The sequence below is a fragment of the Furipterus horrens genome, unplaced genomic scaffold, assembly GCF_987537825.1.
Source record: "Furipterus horrens unplaced genomic scaffold, mFurHor1.1.pri manual_scaffold_17, whole genome shotgun sequence".
Taxonomy (NCBI): domain Eukaryota; kingdom Metazoa; phylum Chordata; class Mammalia; order Chiroptera; family Furipteridae; genus Furipterus; species Furipterus horrens.
The window spans coordinates 68,680,602-68,700,407 of NW_028327187.1; the positions used below are offsets into that span (position 1 = coordinate 68,680,602).

The 19,806-nt window shown below is 40.6% G+C and overlaps 1 protein-coding gene across 1 annotated transcript; it reads right to left on the reverse strand.

Annotated features, from left to right (window-relative positions):
• Window positions 1-5,454: 5,454 nt before the first annotated feature.
• On the reverse strand, window positions 5,455-8,820 carry SLITRK2 (SLIT and NTRK like family member 2). Its single transcript, XM_090264564.1, has one exon. It carries the CDS (start codon window positions 8,818-8,820, stop codon window positions 6,277-6,279), a length of 2,544 nt encoding a protein of 847 aa, XP_090120690.1. The 3' UTR covers window positions 5,455-6,276.
• Between the last annotated feature and the right edge of the window lie 10,986 nt (window positions 8,821-19,806).

Consider the following 19,806-nt stretch of genomic DNA (forward strand, 5'->3'; position numbering starts at 1 on the left):
TGTACATAGAAAGCTCTATAGACTCCACAAAAAAACTACTCGACCTAATAAGTGAATTTGGCAAATAGCAGGGTACAAAGTCAATATTCAGAAATCGAAGGCATTTCTGTATACCAACAATAACATTTCAGAGATAGAAATTAAAAGAAAAATCCCATTTACCATAGCAACAAGAAAAATAAAGTACCTAAGAATAAAGTTAACCAAGGAGGTAAAAGACTTGTACTCAGAAAACTACATAACGCTGAAGAAAGAAATTAAGGAAGATACGAATAAATGAAAGCATATATACCATGTTCATGGATGGGAAGAATCAACATCATTAAAATGTCCATACTACCCAAATCAATGTATAGATTCAATGGAATCCCTATTAGAATACCAATGAAATATTTCACAGACCTAGAACAAATACTTCAAAAATTTATATGGAACCAAAAAAGAGCCCAATTAGCCACAGCAATATTGAGGAAGAAGAACATAGTAGGAGGAACCACAATACCTGATATCAAACTACACTACAAGGCCATGGTAATAAAACCAGCCTGGCAATGGCGTAAGAACAAATATATAGATCAATGAAACAGAATAGAGAGCCCAGAAATAAATCTAGGTCTATATGGTCAACTAATATTTGATAAAAGGGGGAAGGAACATAAAATGGAATGAGAAGAGCTTGTTCAACAAATGGTGTTTGGAGAACTGGACAGGGATACGTAAGAAAATGAAACTAGACCACCAACTTACACCGTACACCAAAATAAACTCAAAATGGATCAAAGACTTAAATGTAAGTCGTGGCACCATAAAAGTCCTAGAGGAAAACATAGGCAGGAAAATTTCAGATAGTCCATGTAGCAACACTTTCAGTGATATATCTCTTAAGGCAAGGGAAATAAAAAAAAGATGAAACAAATGGGATTACATCAAACTAAAGAGTTTATGCTTAGTAAATGAAAACATCAGCAAGATGAAAAGGGAACCAACAGTATGGGAAACTATATTTGTCTATGATACCTCAGACAAGGGATTGATCTCCAAAATATATAAAGAACTTATACAACTTAACACCAAGAAGACAGACAACCCAATTAGAAAATGGGCAAAGGACCGGAACAATCACTTCTCCAAAGAGTACATACAGAGGGTCCATAGACATATGAAAGAATGCTCAACATCACTAACCATCAGACAGATGCAAATAAAAACCACAATTGGATGTCACCTCACTCCAGTCACAATGGCCATCATCAACAAATCAACAAACAACTTGTGCTGGTGAGGATTTGGAGAAATGAGAACCCTTGTGCATTGTTGGTGGGAATGCAGACTGGTGCAGCCACTATGGAAAACTGTTCGGGATTTCCTCAAAAAACTAAAAATGGAACTGCCCTTTGATCCAGCAATTTCAGTGCTAGAATTATATCTGAAATATTCTGAAACACCAATTCAAAAGAACCTATGCACCCTTATGTTCATAGCAGCACTATTTACAATAGCCAAGTGCTGGAAACAACGTAAGTGCCTGTCTGTGGATGAGTGGATCAAAAAACCGTGGTACAGTTACACAATGGAGTACTATGTAGCAGAAAGAAAGAAGGAACTTCTATCATTGGCAACAACAGAGATGGAACTAGAGAGAATTATGCTTAGCAAAATAATCCAGGAAACGAAAGAAAAATACCTTATGCTATCTCCTTTTATAGGAAACTAATGAACACAAACAAATGTGCAAAATTGAACCGGAGGTATGTAAACAAGGAATAGACTAACAGTAACAAGAGAAAATGGGGGAGGGATATGAAGAGGTAAGAAGGGGAAGGGTCTAGTCAAAGAACATGTATAAATGACCCATGGACAAGGACAACTGTTTGGGGACTGACTGGGAGAAAGTGTGGGCAGGGTGTGGGAAAGTAAGAGGGAAAAAATGTGGGACAAGTGTAATGAAAAAACAAACAAAAAAATTTTTAGTGGGGGAAAAATGAAAATACAAAGCATGGAAATGGAATTTCATTGAATATTAGGAGGACAAGGATTTTCCCTCACATTGTATACTTTTCCTCCTATCTAACCCCTCCAGAATTTGGCATTCTGAAGAAGTAAGTAGTGACATAAGGTTCTTTGCATAAAACTAATAAGACCAGTTATTAATAGTTGTTTTTTGACCAAGACGTTGACTAGAATATCCTGCCTAAAGGAGACATGCTTGGGCTCTGGTTGTTACCAAAAAGCCCTGAGGAACTACAATTGACTTTTGAAGGTAATAAAAGCCAGTGACATAAAATGCCTGGTACCTTGGTTGGTTTTGTGGTCCATGGCAATCTTTCCAGGGAAGGAATGAAGGTTGTTTTCCTGAAAGATGGCTAGAAGGGACCTTAAGGCACAATGGAAAACCTGAAGGACATGGAAAAGACAGATGTTTACAGGCAAGGCTGAGTGCCAGGTATGTGACTCAGCTTCTGTGTCCTGAAGGGTAGACTGAAGGTCACCTTAAATGTTCCTTGTGTAAGTTCTAGCAAAGCAGAAGTAAAGATCAGAAATGATCATTTGCTGCTATTGTTGTGTTTATGCAAATGAACAGCATAAATTAAAAATGGACCTAATGCAGTCCCTGTAATGACAAGGAGGGCAATCTTGAGAAAAATTGTGATTGAAGGAAAACCTCAATGCTCAGTGGTAGACTATAAAGTAGTGCAGCTAACTGTTTTTAAAGTTTCTTTTCATTTATAGTTTGTTTTCATTTGAAAGTTAAACTATGTCTGTGGTATCATCAAAGATGTTTAACTATAGGCAAGAAGAATGTTAAATGCCTTGCAACTGGATGCCTTTCCAATAAGACAGTCTTACAGATTTAGAGACTTGTTTGTGGGTTATGTTACATAAATTAACATGCGTTTTCTGTTTTCAAAGAGCATAAGTTGATGATCTAATTACCTGAGTGATTGTCTGTACGTATAGGCCTCACTTAATCCTGTCTGAGTCGCTGCCACTTGAGACTCAATGGTTTGGCTGAACTTAGTGAATGGGTTGGTGAAGAATGGAGTGGTCTGTGGGCTTCACTTTAAAACTGGTTTCTCTTTTCTATCCTAATGGCTTGGACAGAAAGGGCCCAGAGGTCTGAGAGCGGGGAAACCTAAAATGTTTCTCTCAGCCCAAACTAAGTATACTTGGCAAAAGTTTTCGACAGGTGAGATGTGCCTGGTACACCTTCCTCCAAAGAAGCCATTTTTTGCCCTTATGTGGGACATTGAAAAATTAATCTCTGCCTTTTGTTATCTAGTGGTTATAAATTGAACAATGTATTTTAACCCAGTTGCCAAATCTGTTGCCCCCAGAATACATCAAGTATGCCAACCTGTTAAATCAAGCTCGCCATTGTCCGGGGACTGCCATCTCACCTGGAATCTGCAGGATTCTTCCTCATGTGGGAAGGCTACAGCCCCCTCCACACTCCCACTGTTATTAGGGATTTCTGGACCCAAGGGTCATAGGACAGTGACCATGTCCAGCTCTAAGTAGCTAGAGGAGCTCAAGACCTTTGCCCACTGTCCTTTATAAGATTATAAAGGGTCTTAAGTCTGAGAGGGAGGGATTGTTATTTTTTATTGTTAAAAATTAATTAATTAATTATCTAAAAAAAAGAATAATATATGAAAGGGTGAAGCCAGAGAACTTGTATGTATGACCCATGGGCATCGATGGGGTGGTGTTGGGTGGGATTGCTGGGGGAGGGGTGTTGCTGAGAAGAGGGGAGCCGAGGGTAAACAATTGGAACTCTTGTAACAATATAATCAATAAATTATACTTAAAAATTCATTTTACTATCAGTAATTGCATTTTACAAGAATCACTTTACTTTCAGGAAAATAAGAACAAACACTGAAGTGGAATCATAAATTGGCATTTCTAGTCATATAATTTAAACCTAAAAACTATCTTAATATAATATGCACACAGATTTGCCTTCATAATCATTTCCAAAACATCTACCTCTGTATTCTGTATTTATCATTGCACCAAATGAAAACAACCACAAGAGTACTTTTGCAACTCTTGCATATATAAATACTTCACTCAAAAAAAAGTGCTTTCCAGGATAATTCTCCAAGTTCAACTAGCTTAACACTCTAGCTCTTTTTCTGTGAAATGTAAAATCTCTGTGCATTAACTTTCGTGTAAGTCATTTCAGCCCAGCATTTTCAATTTTTATCTAATAGATTTAAATATAAATTATGATCTCTAGTCAAAGAATGAATATGTTACCTTGTCACTGTAGATATTTAGAGATTTTAGGTTGAGGCATTTTTTCCTGATTGCCTTTTACATTTATGTACACACAATTACCTTCTATTGTTTAAAAAAAAAAAGCTATTTTGCACCAGTCATTATTAATCCAAATAATTTGGATTTAAGTAATTTATAATTGAAAGCCTATCACATAAATTGTTTATAGTGAAAGGCAATATACTATTAGTCGTTTTAAAGCTTTAAAAGTAAGTTATCAGTATCCACTTCAATCTCCACAGAATAATAAAGGATTATTATGTGCAGTAACCTATTTATGAAAAGGAAACAGTGTGCTTCTTTCAGATGCCATCAATTGCTTTAATAAGGATTTGAAAAGCTGGACTACTTTATATGCAGATCACCATCCCAGTTGTATAAGGATTTACAATAGACAACACAAAACTATTATTTGTTGTAAAGAAGGGCTGTTTGTTTAAATCACACAATAATGTTTGCATCTAAAAATTATTTACAGGCTAGTAAGGCCACATGAATGTTATATAGACTTCGTTATTTAAAAATCATTTTAACGCTAAACCAAAACAAAAGGCTTGATCAAACTGACTAGGAAAAATTCAAGCAACACATGACTAAAGAAGGCAGAAGAAAGAGGATGCTTACTTTCTGAGTTTAAGTACTTATTAAAGAATTTGAAGGTGCAGATTCGTACATGATTTGATAGTACCCATTGATAGCAATGTACTCAAAAGGAAATGCTGCTTTCTCTAAAGATGTGAAAGTTGAGAAAAATTTTGAATCTAAATTTTAATCCTAAAATAAAGTAATGTATACATTTATCTCTGCTGCCTTGAATTTGCAGAGAATTTACTCGGCAAGTTTTAATCTCACCTTTGAAGTCTTTCTTCACGGTATTTAATGGCTCATCTGTCTTTATTAAATGGGGTGTGCGGCGGCCTCTACTGGTGTGTGTTTATAGAAAATGTTTCAATAGGAAGAAAAAATATTGATTTCAATTAAAAAGTTAGAAATACAGACTGTCATTTAAATATATAAAAATATCTAATTTAATGCAGAAAAATATATTGCAAGTTGTGTAATGTACTCTTACATTGGGAAAACAATCTAAAACTCTGACCTTGTTAGTGTAAAATAATGATTTATGAAATGGCATTAATTGTTCAATTCACTCTGATATTGGGTTAAATATATTTTATTAATGAATTACTAATCCCAACTGAGGAGGTTAATTACCTCTAGTCCACTGTTAAATCTCCTTAGTTGACTTAAATAAAATCACTTAGAACAAATCCTGTGGAAAGGAAATATTTTACAGTTAAATCTATAAAATCCTTGAACTAGAATCATTTGATGACAGGCTGGTTTCTGTAACTCAAGCAAACTGTATGTTGACTTAATAGATTTAATATAGCTGACATTTCTATCTATTTTACAGTGTTTTAATTTCAAAATACAACACATTAAAATATGTTCAATTTATCGAAGCTAAAAGCAACACTTAAGTAATGTACTTAAAGTGCAAAGGCACTTTTAACACAAAGAAGTGAAGCCTAGTGGCTAATCTTGGTAACTGAAGATTCAAATACCTTATATCATTATTTACAAAAGAAGTTATAGTCGCAAAAGATCTCTGGAGATCTTCTACAAAATACACTAAATAACCACTTTTATTTGAAAAATTTGCTTTCTCTTTCTCCATTCACTATAATTTCCTCTCCCCATCCCTCATTGGAAAAAGAAAAAAAAACATAAACAAAATATATGAAAAACTTCACTGTAGAAACATTTATGGTCAATGATGATTCCTAAGGAGAGAATGAAAAAATGGGGGGGGGGCAAGGGAGAAATAATTTAAAGGAAAGCTTGAAAAAACAGTATCCTCACACATTTTCAAAGTCCCCCACTGATGTTGGGAAAGGGAGACCACAAACAAATTGGAAAACAAATGCCATGCTTCCAACAGTTTAGAGTAGCATCCTTGGATGCCATAGGGTTGTAAACAATTTCCGTTCACAGATGACTGATTGCAGTTTGTTTTTCCAGAACTTCGAGGTAGTCTGGTTCTGATTGAGGCTTAGCTTGCAGTAAAGGGTGGTTGGATTTTGACTGCCCCACAAAACATTTCCTGGGAGTTCCATATAAAATGGTTTTATTGACTCTGTCTTGGTTTTGGCTTCGTCGAGATTCATATGAAAGGGCGGACTGCTTTTTAGGTAAAGTACAAAAGTTATAGTGAACTAGTCCTGCACTGGGGAGTTCCTTGACTTGCTCAGAAATATTCTGATACAGCAGCTCTGGCTCTCTTGGTGTGGCCTGCTTTTCTAGCAACTCATTGGCACTTATAGTGTAAGCAAAAGTGGCTGGCTCAGTCTCTTTTTTCTCCTCCAGGTTTCCATAGCTGAATTCTTGCAAGTTTCGGTAATAGGCTACTGGGTCTCCTTCCTTCTGCATATAGATGGGGTTTTGGCACATCTGCCCCACAGGTGGGGGGATATAGTTATAGACATGGCCATCTGTTTTATCCTGAGTCTCGCTGTTGTAAGACCCATACTGTAACTGAAAGGAACTTACATCTAAGTTGTTGGCACTCCTCGGAACACTTGGTACCCCCTTTCGGCGTTTCAGTACAAAGACAAATAAACCAGCCCCAAAACAGACAGATAAAATAAAGACAACAAGCAATCCTAAAATTAATACAGAAAGTGGAACTTCAGTGTGTAGTTCAGGGTAAGAACTGGGAGACACACTAAGCGACCGAGGTGTGTTTGTATTGTGATCCATTGATAGAATGGTTCTCTCTGACAAGTTTGGACTGTCTGGACAGATAACCTCTCTACCCAGAAACTTCAGGATCTCCCCTGCATGCTTAGCAGGAGACTCACAAGTCACCTCATTGATGATGACAGGGGAATTGGCATGTTCTGTCCAGTCCTTTAACTCCATGATGTCACAGGTACAGTCCCACGGGTTCTCTTGCAGATCTATCTGGATAAAAGCTGGAAGCTGATCCAGAACCCCTTTCACAGGAAGGTGAGAAAAATGATTGTTTCTCAGATTCAGCCTGGTGAGAGCTGTGCCCCCAAATATATTATCAGGTAAGGACCTCAGAAGGTTGTTATTCAAAAACAGAAGCTGTAGGTTAATCAAAGCATCAAAGGTCAGTGGTTTGATTTCCTTAATGACATTATACTCTAAATAGAGATACTGCAAGCTATGCAACCCATCAAACATGGAAGGATACAGCACTTCAAGGTAATTGCCATTCAGATAAAGTCTGCGTAAACTCGTCAAGTTTGTGAAGGCACCTTCCTGAATGACTGCAATCCTGTTGTTTCCTAAATGTAGCAAATCCAAAGAACTATAATCTAAGAGGTCGTTCTTATAGACAGTTTGAAGATAGTTCCCTGTCAGGTAGAGTTTCTTTGGACTGGTAGGTTTGGGCTGCAGGTCAGATATATTAGTGAACTTCCTTTCTTGGCAGTTTACATTTAGACCATTATCTGTGCTCTGAGAGGTGCACACACAGCTACTGGGGCAGGTTAGGGGCACAGGGGACTTGGTCTGGTACACCATGATTGGGCCAAAGCTCTGCCTGTCTTTAGACACAGTGACCCGGGGAGTTGGCCGATTTCTCATTTTGGGTGGTCGGCTGGCTTTTGGAGCTCTGGTTGGGTTGAGAGCAGGATTCACTGTAGGCGACAGTCTTTGGACATGTGTGTCAGCATGGCTGTCCCTCTGACTGGAGTCACCAGTACTTTTTCTAGGACAGAGGTCTTGCCTGGTCAGTTGAGTCACATCTTTCCCATGCAATCTAAAGGGTGTTTCACAGACAATCTCCCCCACAAAAACAGTTATGGTGTCCAGCCAAGCCTTGAGAGGCAGTAAGTCACAAGTGCAGTTCCACGGGTTTTCCTCCAGCTGAATCTCCATGATCCCTCCAATATGTTCAAGGACACCAGCAAAAGGCATGACTTTCAGCCTATTCCCTCTCAGGTCTAAGTGGGTCAGCAGGACGAACCGGAACACATTGCTGGGAAGCGACAGCAGAAGGTTGTCATTCAGGATGAGTACTTTGAGCTTATTCAGTTTGTTGAATGCCCCTGCCTCGATGGCACTGATGTAATTGTAGTCAGCCTGGAGGTATTCGAGGCTTTCCAGGCCCAGGAAGGTGTCCTCCCTTAGCACCTCGAGCTTGTTGTTGTTGAGGTGTAGTCTCTTGAGTGTTTTCAGGCCACTGAACGCCCCGGTTCTGATCTCCAGCAGCCCATTATTACCTAGGTGGAGAGTCACCGCATTGGAGTAATTGACGAACTCATTGGGGTACAGTCTTGTCAAGAGGTTTCCATTGAGGAAAAGCTGGTAGATTCGATACTGGGGAGGCTGCAGCAGGCTGACAGTTGTAAATCCTTTGTTTTCACAGTTAATATTCAATACGTTTTCTTTCTCTTCGCACAGGCAGCGGATCCTGCAAATGTCTTTGGCAGTTTTGCGACTCTCTGTCTGTAATAACCCCGTCACGGTTAACGCACTGAGGAACCAAACTCTGCTCAACATCTTTAGGCACCGTTGGTGTCAGCTCAGGTACCTACAGGCAAACCTTGGGGAGGGGGGTGGAGCAGAAGAGAGCAGGAGAGGGGGGAGAAACAAGGAATCCTGATTAAAATGGCAAAACAAAGAGGCAGAGTTGGAGGGAGGGAGAATGTGGGGAGTGGACCACACGGCAGAATGAAATTACTGCGTTTTTAAAAGCGGTTTCTTCTAACACGTCCTCCCCTGCCGCCCCCAGCCCACCCACACACGCGTTCTCAAACACCCATGCTTGCACCTGGTTTCCCCGTGGGTCGCAGCCAGCCGAGGATTCATTAGTAACTTGGTTGTCCTACTAAATCTCTTCCTCCCCTGGGGTATCTTGAAGAGATCTGGGGGGGGGGGGTGGATCGCCTGTCCTGGACTCCAAGCAAAAATTGCTTTACTTTATTTTTTTTTAACTGCTCATAAAGGGGGTTGGAAAGTCAGGGGACTGGCGGCGGAAGAGGGGGAAGATGGAAAAGCAAAGATAGCAGGGCGTGGGGAGTACTCACACATCAAGAGAAGACGGGACCCCTCTCCTCTGCTGTCCTCCAATAGTTTAGAATCTTCAGAAAAAAAGAGGGAGAGCAAGGTAAAAGAAGACGCCCTTCTCGGGAGATGCCCTGCTTTCTGTTGGTTGATTTAATTTGGCTTGGGGATGCGCAGAAATAAGAAATCTGGCAGGCAACAGGAGAGAAGAGGAGGGTTGAAGTGCGGGGAAGCTAAGCTGACATGGACCCCGGGGTGTGATGGATAAGGAGGTCCGGGAGTTGGCAGGCAGTAGTGATGACCGAGCCTTGGGGCGCGCTTCCAATTCGGTGGCAAGTGACAGCAGTACGCCCAGCAGTTTGAATTTGAGAGGCTTTGCAGGGTCCTCCGGACAAGACAAGGGTGACGTCACGGGTGGAGGGGGCTGGCAGGGGATCGAGGGTGCACGCTGGGTTGGGGGGGGCGAGGGAGGGGGAAGATGCTTCCCTTTCCTGCTAGTAGTTTTGTAAAGCTCAAATCCCAGCTGCATCAATTGATTCTGAACTATTTCACCTCCAACCGGGCAGGTGGCGAGCACTGAAAAAGGCTCCTGGATAGAGGTTCTCTAGGAGGGGACCCCGCTAAGGGGCTGGCACCCTCCTATTGGTTTCTTTCACCTTATCCTCCCTCCTGGCCATACATACCAGGGGGAGGTCTCATTCTAGATTCCCAAGCAGAGGTCCAGCTCCCCGCCCCCTCTCTGTATGGATGGATGGATGTAGATGTGCTCTTTTGCTACAAGACTTACAAGACTGGAGCCCACCTGCCATCTTCCTAGCTCAAATGTTCTTGGTGCTAGGGTGGGGTGCGTGCAGTGGAGCAGTATGTCTGTGTAGGAGGAGGAGGGATTACCATAGGGGATGTATAATTTACATACAGAGTTTTGTTTCAGTGCTTAGAGAATTTCTTTCTGGGTGGTGACTGGTCAGATATTTGGCTGGATTCTGAAAGCCAGCTCAACATTAGTTTATGAACTGAGCTAAACAACTAAACCTTTCTCCTGAGGTTTACATTTAGTCAGACAATGAGGTTTAAATGTGAGCTTCTGCCAACAGGAAGAAGAGGAGTAGGTGTCACAAAGGTACTGCCAGGCTGAGCCTCAGCTGGGAGTGGTAGCCCACAGAAGGATGCCTAAGACCTCCAGACTTCAGGCAGTGGCCAAGAAGATAGAACAACAGAGGACAGCAATGCAGAAAGACTGGCTCCTGAGAAAGAGAGGAAAGATGAATGAAATCCAACCTGAGACCCAGTAAAACTGGGTTCTGATCTGCCTCTATGGCCAGGAATGTCACTTATTTCTGGATCTTCCTATTTTCATTGGCAAATGGTGTGGATTATATGAGCCATTACAGCTCTGACATTCAATTTAATTCATACAACTTTTCCACATAATTATTAATGGCCAACTGTTGGATTTTGCCTTATCTCATTTCTTCTTTGTTATCTTAAGACACCCCTGGACCCAGGAGTCTCCCAGTGTGGAGTCCATTTGTGAAGGTGAATGTCTGCTGTTGCCCAGAAGTGTCAACGGCTGTCTCTGGGGGGGTGGAGGAGAAGGGATAAGGCAGGAAAAGGAGCGAATGAAAGAGAGTGGAAAAAGGAATTGACCAAGCCATATGCCTGTCCCACAAACACTTCAGCTTGTTTTCCCTGTCTTTGGTCCCAGTCTGCTGCAGACAAAGTCAACACAAGGTCCCATTGCTGGGCCAAATTCCAAATAGAGACAATCACACAGGCAAAATGATCATCTGAGAAGGGAAAGCTCCTTCTTCTCCCCTCATCCTTCCCTATTAAACTCAGATTCTAGGGTTATTGACCCTTCTTCCCCAAGAAGAGCTAGGAACAGTTTATAAACTTAGGCACTAAGGCAACCTGTAGCTCTGGCAGTCTCCTCCAAAAATTTTCTCAGACTTTACCCCTTCTTTTCCTTAGGAGGAGAACCTTGAACCAGACATAATGAGCCTCCTCCCATTCTGTAATTCTTGTTCGGTATTGGGCAAGACTGTTTCTTTCTGGGGCCTCAAATTGTCATTCTCTATGTTAAAGGATGACATTGATATGAGCTGTCTTCAGAGGAAGTGGGGGCCTCCCACTCTATTGGAATTGCATCATTAGATGCAAGCAGAGTGATGCAGTGCGACCATGACTTTCTTTTCATAACCAAGAGATATTTGTTTCTACATAGTTGCAAATATTAAATGTATTTAGTTCCTAGAGAGATGTGGTGTGCTCATTCAGTCATTCACTTAACAAACATTTATGAATTAGGTCAATATTTCATTGAAGTACAAGCTAACATGAGAGCTGGACAAAACCTCTGAAATCAGATTCATTTTATAGAGGAGGACATTCCTCAACCAGGGTAAGTGCTTAAGTTCAAGAATATAAAATCAGAAACAAGCCAGGAATTCTGAGTCCCAGTCCATCAGCTTTCCAAAAAGCTCACTACTGCTTAGGATGAATTAGAGAAGAACTACCCAAACTTAAATAGTGGTGGTGGTGTTTTATGTAAATGTATTCTTTTTCAAAAATTGCATTTGAAAGTGAAATAACAAATATTTTAGTTCTCAAACTTGGTAATTTCCTTCAAGATATTAATGATACCGCCAATACTTCTTGAAACCAGTCCTTTCTTAGGAATTTCAGAGAGAGGGGGGTGTAAATAGATTGGGGGAAATGAGGACACTAGACATTCTTGGCAATGATAGTAAAAGAAATGCGGAAGTAAGCTAGCTGTGAAGAATGACACGGGAGACCTGAGGTGGTGTGGCAGATCTTCCTTTCATGGATCCTCTTATCACCTCTCCCTCTACGGCACTTCCCCGAGCTTCCCCAGCCGCTTTCCCAATCATGCTTATTGGGACCAAATCAGCCTCAACTAGATAAAACCCTTTAAGCAAGTTTCATTTGGCCTCGTGTTGCAGGGAAGAACTGCTGCAGTGCCCCTCTAAGGCGAGTGGGCTTTAAGGCATTGGGAAAGTGAACTAGGAGCCCTTGAGAGGCAAAAGTGGACACTAAAATAAGGGAAACACCACCTCTACTCGCTGGGATGAGGGAGGCATAAACCGGGGCTCAGTGGCCTCAGTCTCACTGACACTGGTCGCCAATGCTTCCCCAAGGCGCGGTAGGTTCGGCGGGCGCGCAATTTACCTCCACTCGGCCACCAAGCAGGCCATCAGGGGATTAGGAGACCCTAAACCTGCAGTGTTGTGTATGTGGGGAGGGTCAAGTGTCTGCCCGAGACTGCCTTCTCCACCCTCCCACCCCCTCCCCACCCCCGGCTCCAATCCCCAGCAAATGCCATTCTCCAAGGACTCTCCAAGTCAACCCAGGCGGGGGTGGCCGGTTGGCAAGTAGCGCATCCTTCAGGCCCTGGGGATGCTAACGCTAGAACAGTCCTACCTGTACTCCCTCTGGCTGATAGACCACTGATGCCCGATGCATGGCCTACAGCAGCGACGGCCACCCGCACTTCCCTCTCTCCGGGGCTCGTTTGGCGCGTGGGCCGCCCTCAGCTGTGGTGACTGCAGGTCTGTGCGATGCCCCCAAACCGATCACACCCTCGCGGACAGTCTCAGAACCAAACAGCCCCAATAGGGATGGGAGGCAAGGGCGGCCTCAGGGCGAAATCCTGGGCAGCCCGAGCTCGGTCCTCCCACGATGTTCCCTCTGCGTGGGAATCCGGTTGCGAAACGGGCAGGGGATCGAGCTAAGCCCGTAAACCGGCCTCGGCGCCGGCGCCGCCGGGTGCCCGAGTGTTCAGAACTTACCCAGTGAGCGCGCCTCCCAGAGCTTCCCCACGAGTCGCCCACAGCATCTGCGACCAGGGAAGGAGCAGGAGCTGACACAGCTTGGGACCGGCAAAGCCCGCGAACGACTATACGGCGGCGAACCCCGGCGGTGCTCTTGGGTAGGCAGATCCCTACTGGAGCCACTCGCCGCTGGACAGAGCTTCTAGCAGGAAGGAGGGAGGGAGCCGAGGGGGAGGAGTGAAGCGGGAGGGAGCAGGAAGCGAAGGGAGAGAGGGAGGGACTGCGGCCGGTCTCCCGCACTTATCATTCACCCGGCAGATCCAATGTCCCTGCTGTGTACCCGGGAAGGAGGATGTACCAGCCCACAGAGGAGCTGCAGCTCCATTTCTCGGAAAAGCGCAGCGACAGGCTGTCCACGCCTCTCTGCCCCTTGCCACTTCTACCTTGGGCTGAAGCTCAGATTTGGTCAAGGGAAATAAGGATGGCACTTGGTCGGTACCAAAGCCAAGGGGAGATTAATACCAACGGGTGGAAATTATGGGCAAGTGCAAGACAGCCAGCCCTCCAAGATGAACACCCTCCTTCTCCAGGGACACCTGCCTCCCTAGCTAGTAAGCGCCCAACTTTTAGGATTCTCAGCAGATATTTAAGGACCTCTTAGGAAGATGGTAAACAAGGAATTTCCATAGAATATGGGGCTGAGCTAGACTTCTGCCAATGTGTTAACAAAAACAAGACCCTAGCAGGGTCCCAGTCACGGGTTTCTTTTTATTCTTCACGACAGTTGCTTGGATCTACTAGAGCATAATTTTGTCCATCCTTCCTTCTTGTTTCCTCTTAGAGTAGTTCAAGTGGTTGTGACTCAATTAAAGGAAGGCTTTCAGTGAAAGGATCACTGCAGTTCAAGAAGGAGGTGAGGTTTTGGCCAAGAGCATTGGAGTTCCCTTCAAGACCTGCTTTTCCTAAGGTCTCTCTTCAACCTTCCCAGGGTGTTCCAGATGAACTTGCAGTTTATGCATCTAAGCCAAAGTCAAGAGTTTATTTCATGGTACCAAGATATTTCCCTCTAAGTCTTGGAGGGGAGTGGTCTTTTCTTTTCTTTTCTTTTTTCTTTTTTCTTTTTCTGTCTTTTTTTGTTATTGTCCTATTACAGTTGTCCCAGGGAAGAGCGATGGGGGAGTGGGTTTAAAGCTGTCATCATCCATATTCTTTTCATATCCACTCCAGAGTCTGTAAGAACCCTAATTCTTCAGAATATCCATAAGCTTGATGGTGGAGAATAGAAGAGGAGGCAAGAAGAGGGGTGCAAAATTTAGCTCTCTTGTTAATGAATTTTTGTTGGGATTTGTGTATTTTCAAGGTTATTTCCTACACATTTAAACCAGGTTCTCACAGCACTGACTTCCACCCTATTCTGTCCTTACCCTGGGAAAGTATTTCTGCTTCTCACTTCTCTTCTTGGCTTTCTTTTCATAATGGTTTTATGAGGAAACCATGCTAGACCTTTATAAAGGAAACTTACTGATAATTTTCTATTATGAACATATGCAGAGTTTACTTTAGTAATACTACAAAGAACAGTCTCTTATACTCATATCTCTTAGGTTTTAAGGGTCATTGCTGTTGCTTTTACTTCATCACTGAGTAGAACTTTTTGAGACTTCCTTGTCAGTCAGAAGAGCAATTTCAGAATAATACAGTTCTCACACATGCACATAGGCAGGCTATTTACAGTTACATATTCAAAAACATTGCCCTGCTTTTCTAATAGCTTTATTTGTGTAGAACATCTCACAACGCTTTTTGCTACAGACTATATCAGCAGCCTGGGCACATCATATTATTACTAACTGAGGATGGTTAATGCAGTCTCCTCTCTGTCTACCTCATTTCAGACCATGTTATCTTTTACTGTAGTTATTTAATGGGTGCTATAAACAACCACAAAACACAGACCTAAGAGTTAATTCACAGGCAGAAATAATGAGACAGTCATGCTGAAAAAAGAAGACAGTTTACTGAAAAATGTGGTGTGTCCCTAGCTAACAGGAACACACACAAAAGCAATAACTTGTATACAGAAAATATGAGGAGCATGGCACCAATGATAAAATCTGGTATTTTAGTTTGAACCAGTAGGAAAATGTATAATATGGCATGCATCAATTTTAATTAGCCTCGTGTGTTTACCATACTTCAGAAAAGTATTTAGAAGCCTGCCTTTCCACAAGGGATCGTGCTGATAGTAGATAAAATGAAAAATTGCAGACTTTTCTTTTTGTCAGCATCAAATTTGAAAGTAGATGGGTAGCTATTTTGAAGGGTGTCCTGAATGCACACATACACAAAAATGATGAGCTGTATAAAACTTTCTGGGAGGGTTGTTGTATAGATAATTTGGAGAGAATGAAGTTGGAAGCTTTGAGAATTTTAAACATACCAATTTATTTGAAAGCTGCTTTATGCTGATTTTTCTAAAAAATTATGTGTATTTTCTTCATCAAAAGCATGCATACTAGCCCTGGCTGCTGTGGCACAGTGGATTGAGCGTCAACCTGCGAGCTGAGCATCGTTGGTTCGATTCCCAGTCAGGGCACATGACTAGGTTGCACGTCAGGTCCCCAGTTAGGGTCGTGAGTGAGAGGCAACCACACAGTGATGTTTCTCTCCCTCTCTTTCTCCTTTCCCCTCTCCCTAAAAATAAAAAAATAAGTAAACAAACAAATAAATAAATAAATTATTTTTTAAAAAGCATGCATACTAATGTATGTTGGTTAATTAATAAAAGTGGCATGATTAATTCTTTGATGTAGTGGCATTGTAAATACATTTCTATATTTCTATGCTGTTCTCTATTTATTACTTCATATCATTGAAAGGTTTAGAAATCCTGATTACAAAGCTAGTGGGGATATAAAGAAATAAAATAAAATTTTGCTTATGGTTTTATATTTTTACTCTCAGATTAGGAGAAAATCATATATTTCATTTAGGATGAATTTTTTAAAAGACCTGTGCTCACATCTATAGGATGATGAAAATGTTCCGCAACTACTACATAGTTTTCCTGAGAATGTCTTTTCTCTCTTTCCACACCTATCCAGAACTGAAAGGTTTTAAAAAATAAACAAAAAGCAATACACAGTCGAAACCTCATGCAGAGTCAGAAATTCTAAGACAGATGTGAGGTGTTTTCAGAGATTACTGTCAGTTTTGAACCAAAGGTTTCTAGGAAGAGTTCAGACAGAGAGAAAAATTTCTAAATAAAGAAATGCAACACAGAGGGCATGCCCTTAAGACCAGTAATTATAGTTTAAAGATATTGTAGACTTTTGTTCTGTCATGTTATTGAAAGTGTAGATATTTTTAAATTCAATTCAATTATTTTGATTATTCTTGCAGGCATGTTGGTTTGGTTGGAGTAATGCTAAGCCAGGACCCAGGGTAGGTTGTCTTTTAATAAAACACATACCCGTACTCTTGGAAACCAACAACATGGGTTGAGATCCCACTTCTGCTTCATACTTGCCCTGGTACCAAGTACATATTGGGTTGGCCAAAATGTTCGTTCAGTTTTTAAGTAAAAAGACACATTTTAAATTTTTTTTCACCGGTAACTAATAACCTTAATGAACAGTGTATTCACCTTTTTGTCCCACTATCTTCTGTAATCTTTCAGGCAACTTCATAATTTCGTCCTCCCAGAACTTTTTATCTTTTTGAGCAAAGAACTGTTCCAGGTGCCTTTTGCAGTCTTCCAGGGAATTGAAATTGTTTCCATTAAGATAATTTTGTAAAGACCCAAATAAATGGAAATCTGAAGGTGCCTTGACTGGTGAATACAGCAGATGAATCAGAATTTCCCAGCCACGCTGTAACAGTTTTTGCCTGGTCATCAAAAATCATGCGGTCTTTCGTTATCCTGATGGAAGATTATGTGTTTTCTGTCAACTAATTCTGGATGCTTTTCATTAAGTTCTACTTTCAATTGGTCTTATTGGGAGCAGTATTTGTTGGAATTGATCTTCTGGTTTTCCAGAAGGAGCTCACAATAGAGGACTCCCTTCCAATCTCACCATAAACACAACATCATTTTCTTTAGATGAAGACCGCCTTTGGTGTGTTTGGGGTGGTTCATTTCACTTGCCCCATAATCTCTTCTGTTCCACATTATTGTAAAGTATCCAATTTTCATTGCCAATCACCATTTATTTTTAAAATATAATGTTTTCATTACATTTAAATAGAGAGAAGCATGCAGAAATAAGGTCAAGAAGTTTTTTTTCCGCTTAAATGGAACCCAAACATCAAAGTGATTAACATAACCAAGCTGGTGCAAATTATTTTCAATGCTTGATTTGGATATTTTGAGTATGTTGGCTATCTCCCGGGTGGTATAACTTTGATTGTTCTCAGTTAATGTCTTGATTAGATCGCCACAAACTTCAACTGGTCTACCCAACCATGGAGCATTCTACAGTGAGAAATCTCCAGCAGGAAACTTCAAAAACCACTTTTGACACATTTGATCAGTCACTCCACCTTCTCCACACACTGAACAAATCTTTTCCTGCACTTCAGTTGTGTTTTTACCTTTCTTTAAATAATAAAGCATAATATGCTGAAAATGTTGCTTATTTTCTTCTATCTTCAATATTAAAATGGCCACATAAAAATTCACCAATTTTGATACATTTTTAATGCCTGTCGATATGACAGCTGTCATAATACAATCTAACAAAATTATTTCAAATGAAGTTAAAGACAACTAGGCACTACTAGAGCCATCTTATGGGGGGAAGGAAGAACAATATTTTGACCCACCCAATACTACACCTCTCTCAGCTTCCCCACATGTCAAACTGGGTACTAACATCTGCCATGTGGAGTCAGTAAAGATGATATTCATACCAAAGCCCTTCAAAATTGTGAAGTGGTACACATATGTGAAGGAGCAACTGGAACTTAAGGATTCCTAATCTCACTTCTTAAAGTAAGTAAATTGTACAAAACAATGATTACAGTAATAAAGCAGTATTTTAATTTCAATTGGATACTAAAATCAGGATTAGAAAATTATTTATGATCCTGATTGGAGCTGTATGATGTCAAACATTCAAATCAAAACTTAAAAGCTTTCCAGCCTTCCCTTGGAGTTTTCTAAATAGTAATTGTATGTATGTACATAACAGGGATTGTTTTTTTTTTTTTTTTTTTTTGTCCTTGACACTACTTACATTTTGGACCAGATAATTATTTGTTGTAGGGGGGCTTCCATGTACAATGTGGGAGGTATAGCATCATTCCTGGCCTCTACCACTCTCCAGTAGCACCAGTATCTATCTCCATCTCCATTTCTATATTTATCTCTATTTATTTATGTTATATGTATACATGTTTTTGTTATATGTATATATATATGCTTTGTGTGTACATATGTAGTATGTGTATATATGTATGTGTATAAGCACCATATGCTTATTTATCACTTAAGTAAATGGAAGGAACATAATGTATATTGTGACTTAGTGACAGAACCAAATCAAGACATTAGGCTCTCTGATGCCTTGCTTTGTTATCTAATACACCCTGCAGCCTGCCACCTCTTATGCCCCAAATATCATGAGTGGAGGCAGGCAAGGTACACTAGTGCTGCTCTTCATGGAGAAATATATTTTCCATCATGACCCAGGACACTTTCATGGGTTGAAACAAAAGTTTCTGAAACAATATTACCCTTAGCATAGACATGCACCCTGAAACATTCTATTGTAGTTGATTTTTTAAATGGCCAGCTGTGGCCTACTAAATTGACTTTCTGACTGACTAATAAATTGTATGTTACAACTTAAAAAACTATTGACATACTGGGTTGGGTGGTGGAGGAAGGAAAAGTGGGACAAAACCAAGAAAGGGACAGTAAAGAAAAAAGAGAAGTATAGAAATTTAAAAAAAGGAAATGTGTGTTATGAAAATATATAGAAAAATTATGATTCTCAACCAATTCTATCAGCATCACTTGATACAATGGCACTTGCTCCCTAAGGGTTCCAGATTTCCCTCCTTATTGATTCAGTTGAGTGAGTCATCAGAACCATACTTAAGTTTACTTAACTTGGGAGTGAATATACACAGCAAAAGCCATTGATGTTACAGATAAGGGTTAGGACAGCATTAGTAGGTATTTCATTTATGTTGACACAGTCCATCCTATCAATCTCACTACAGCTGGAAGTTTGTCTGGAGTTACAAATTGATTTGTTCAGGAACAAACCAAATTTATTGAGTTTGACATGCATATCATTGGAATTGTAAAATGCAGTTGAGTCTCTGTACTAAGTCTTGTTGATTTTATTATTGTATTTATGTCTAGTTACTATAAATATATGGTAAACTGTGTGCTGTGGTAAAGAGCTTAATGCTGAGTCTGTTGGAACATTCAGAAGTGTCTGTATGCAAGATGCCCAGTTCTAAAGACTAATGTCCAGAAGAGCAACTACTAAGAATTTTCATTAAATATTTCTGATTTTTTAAAAGTCATCATTTTTAAAAAAGGAATAAGCTATTAATATTCAAAAATATCAAACATGACACACTCAAGATCTACCCTGAATTTTTTATTTGCACAAAATGAAGCAGGGTTTAGAAATTATGGGTTCAGAGGGGAAGTGCATAGCTCTAGAAAGTAAAT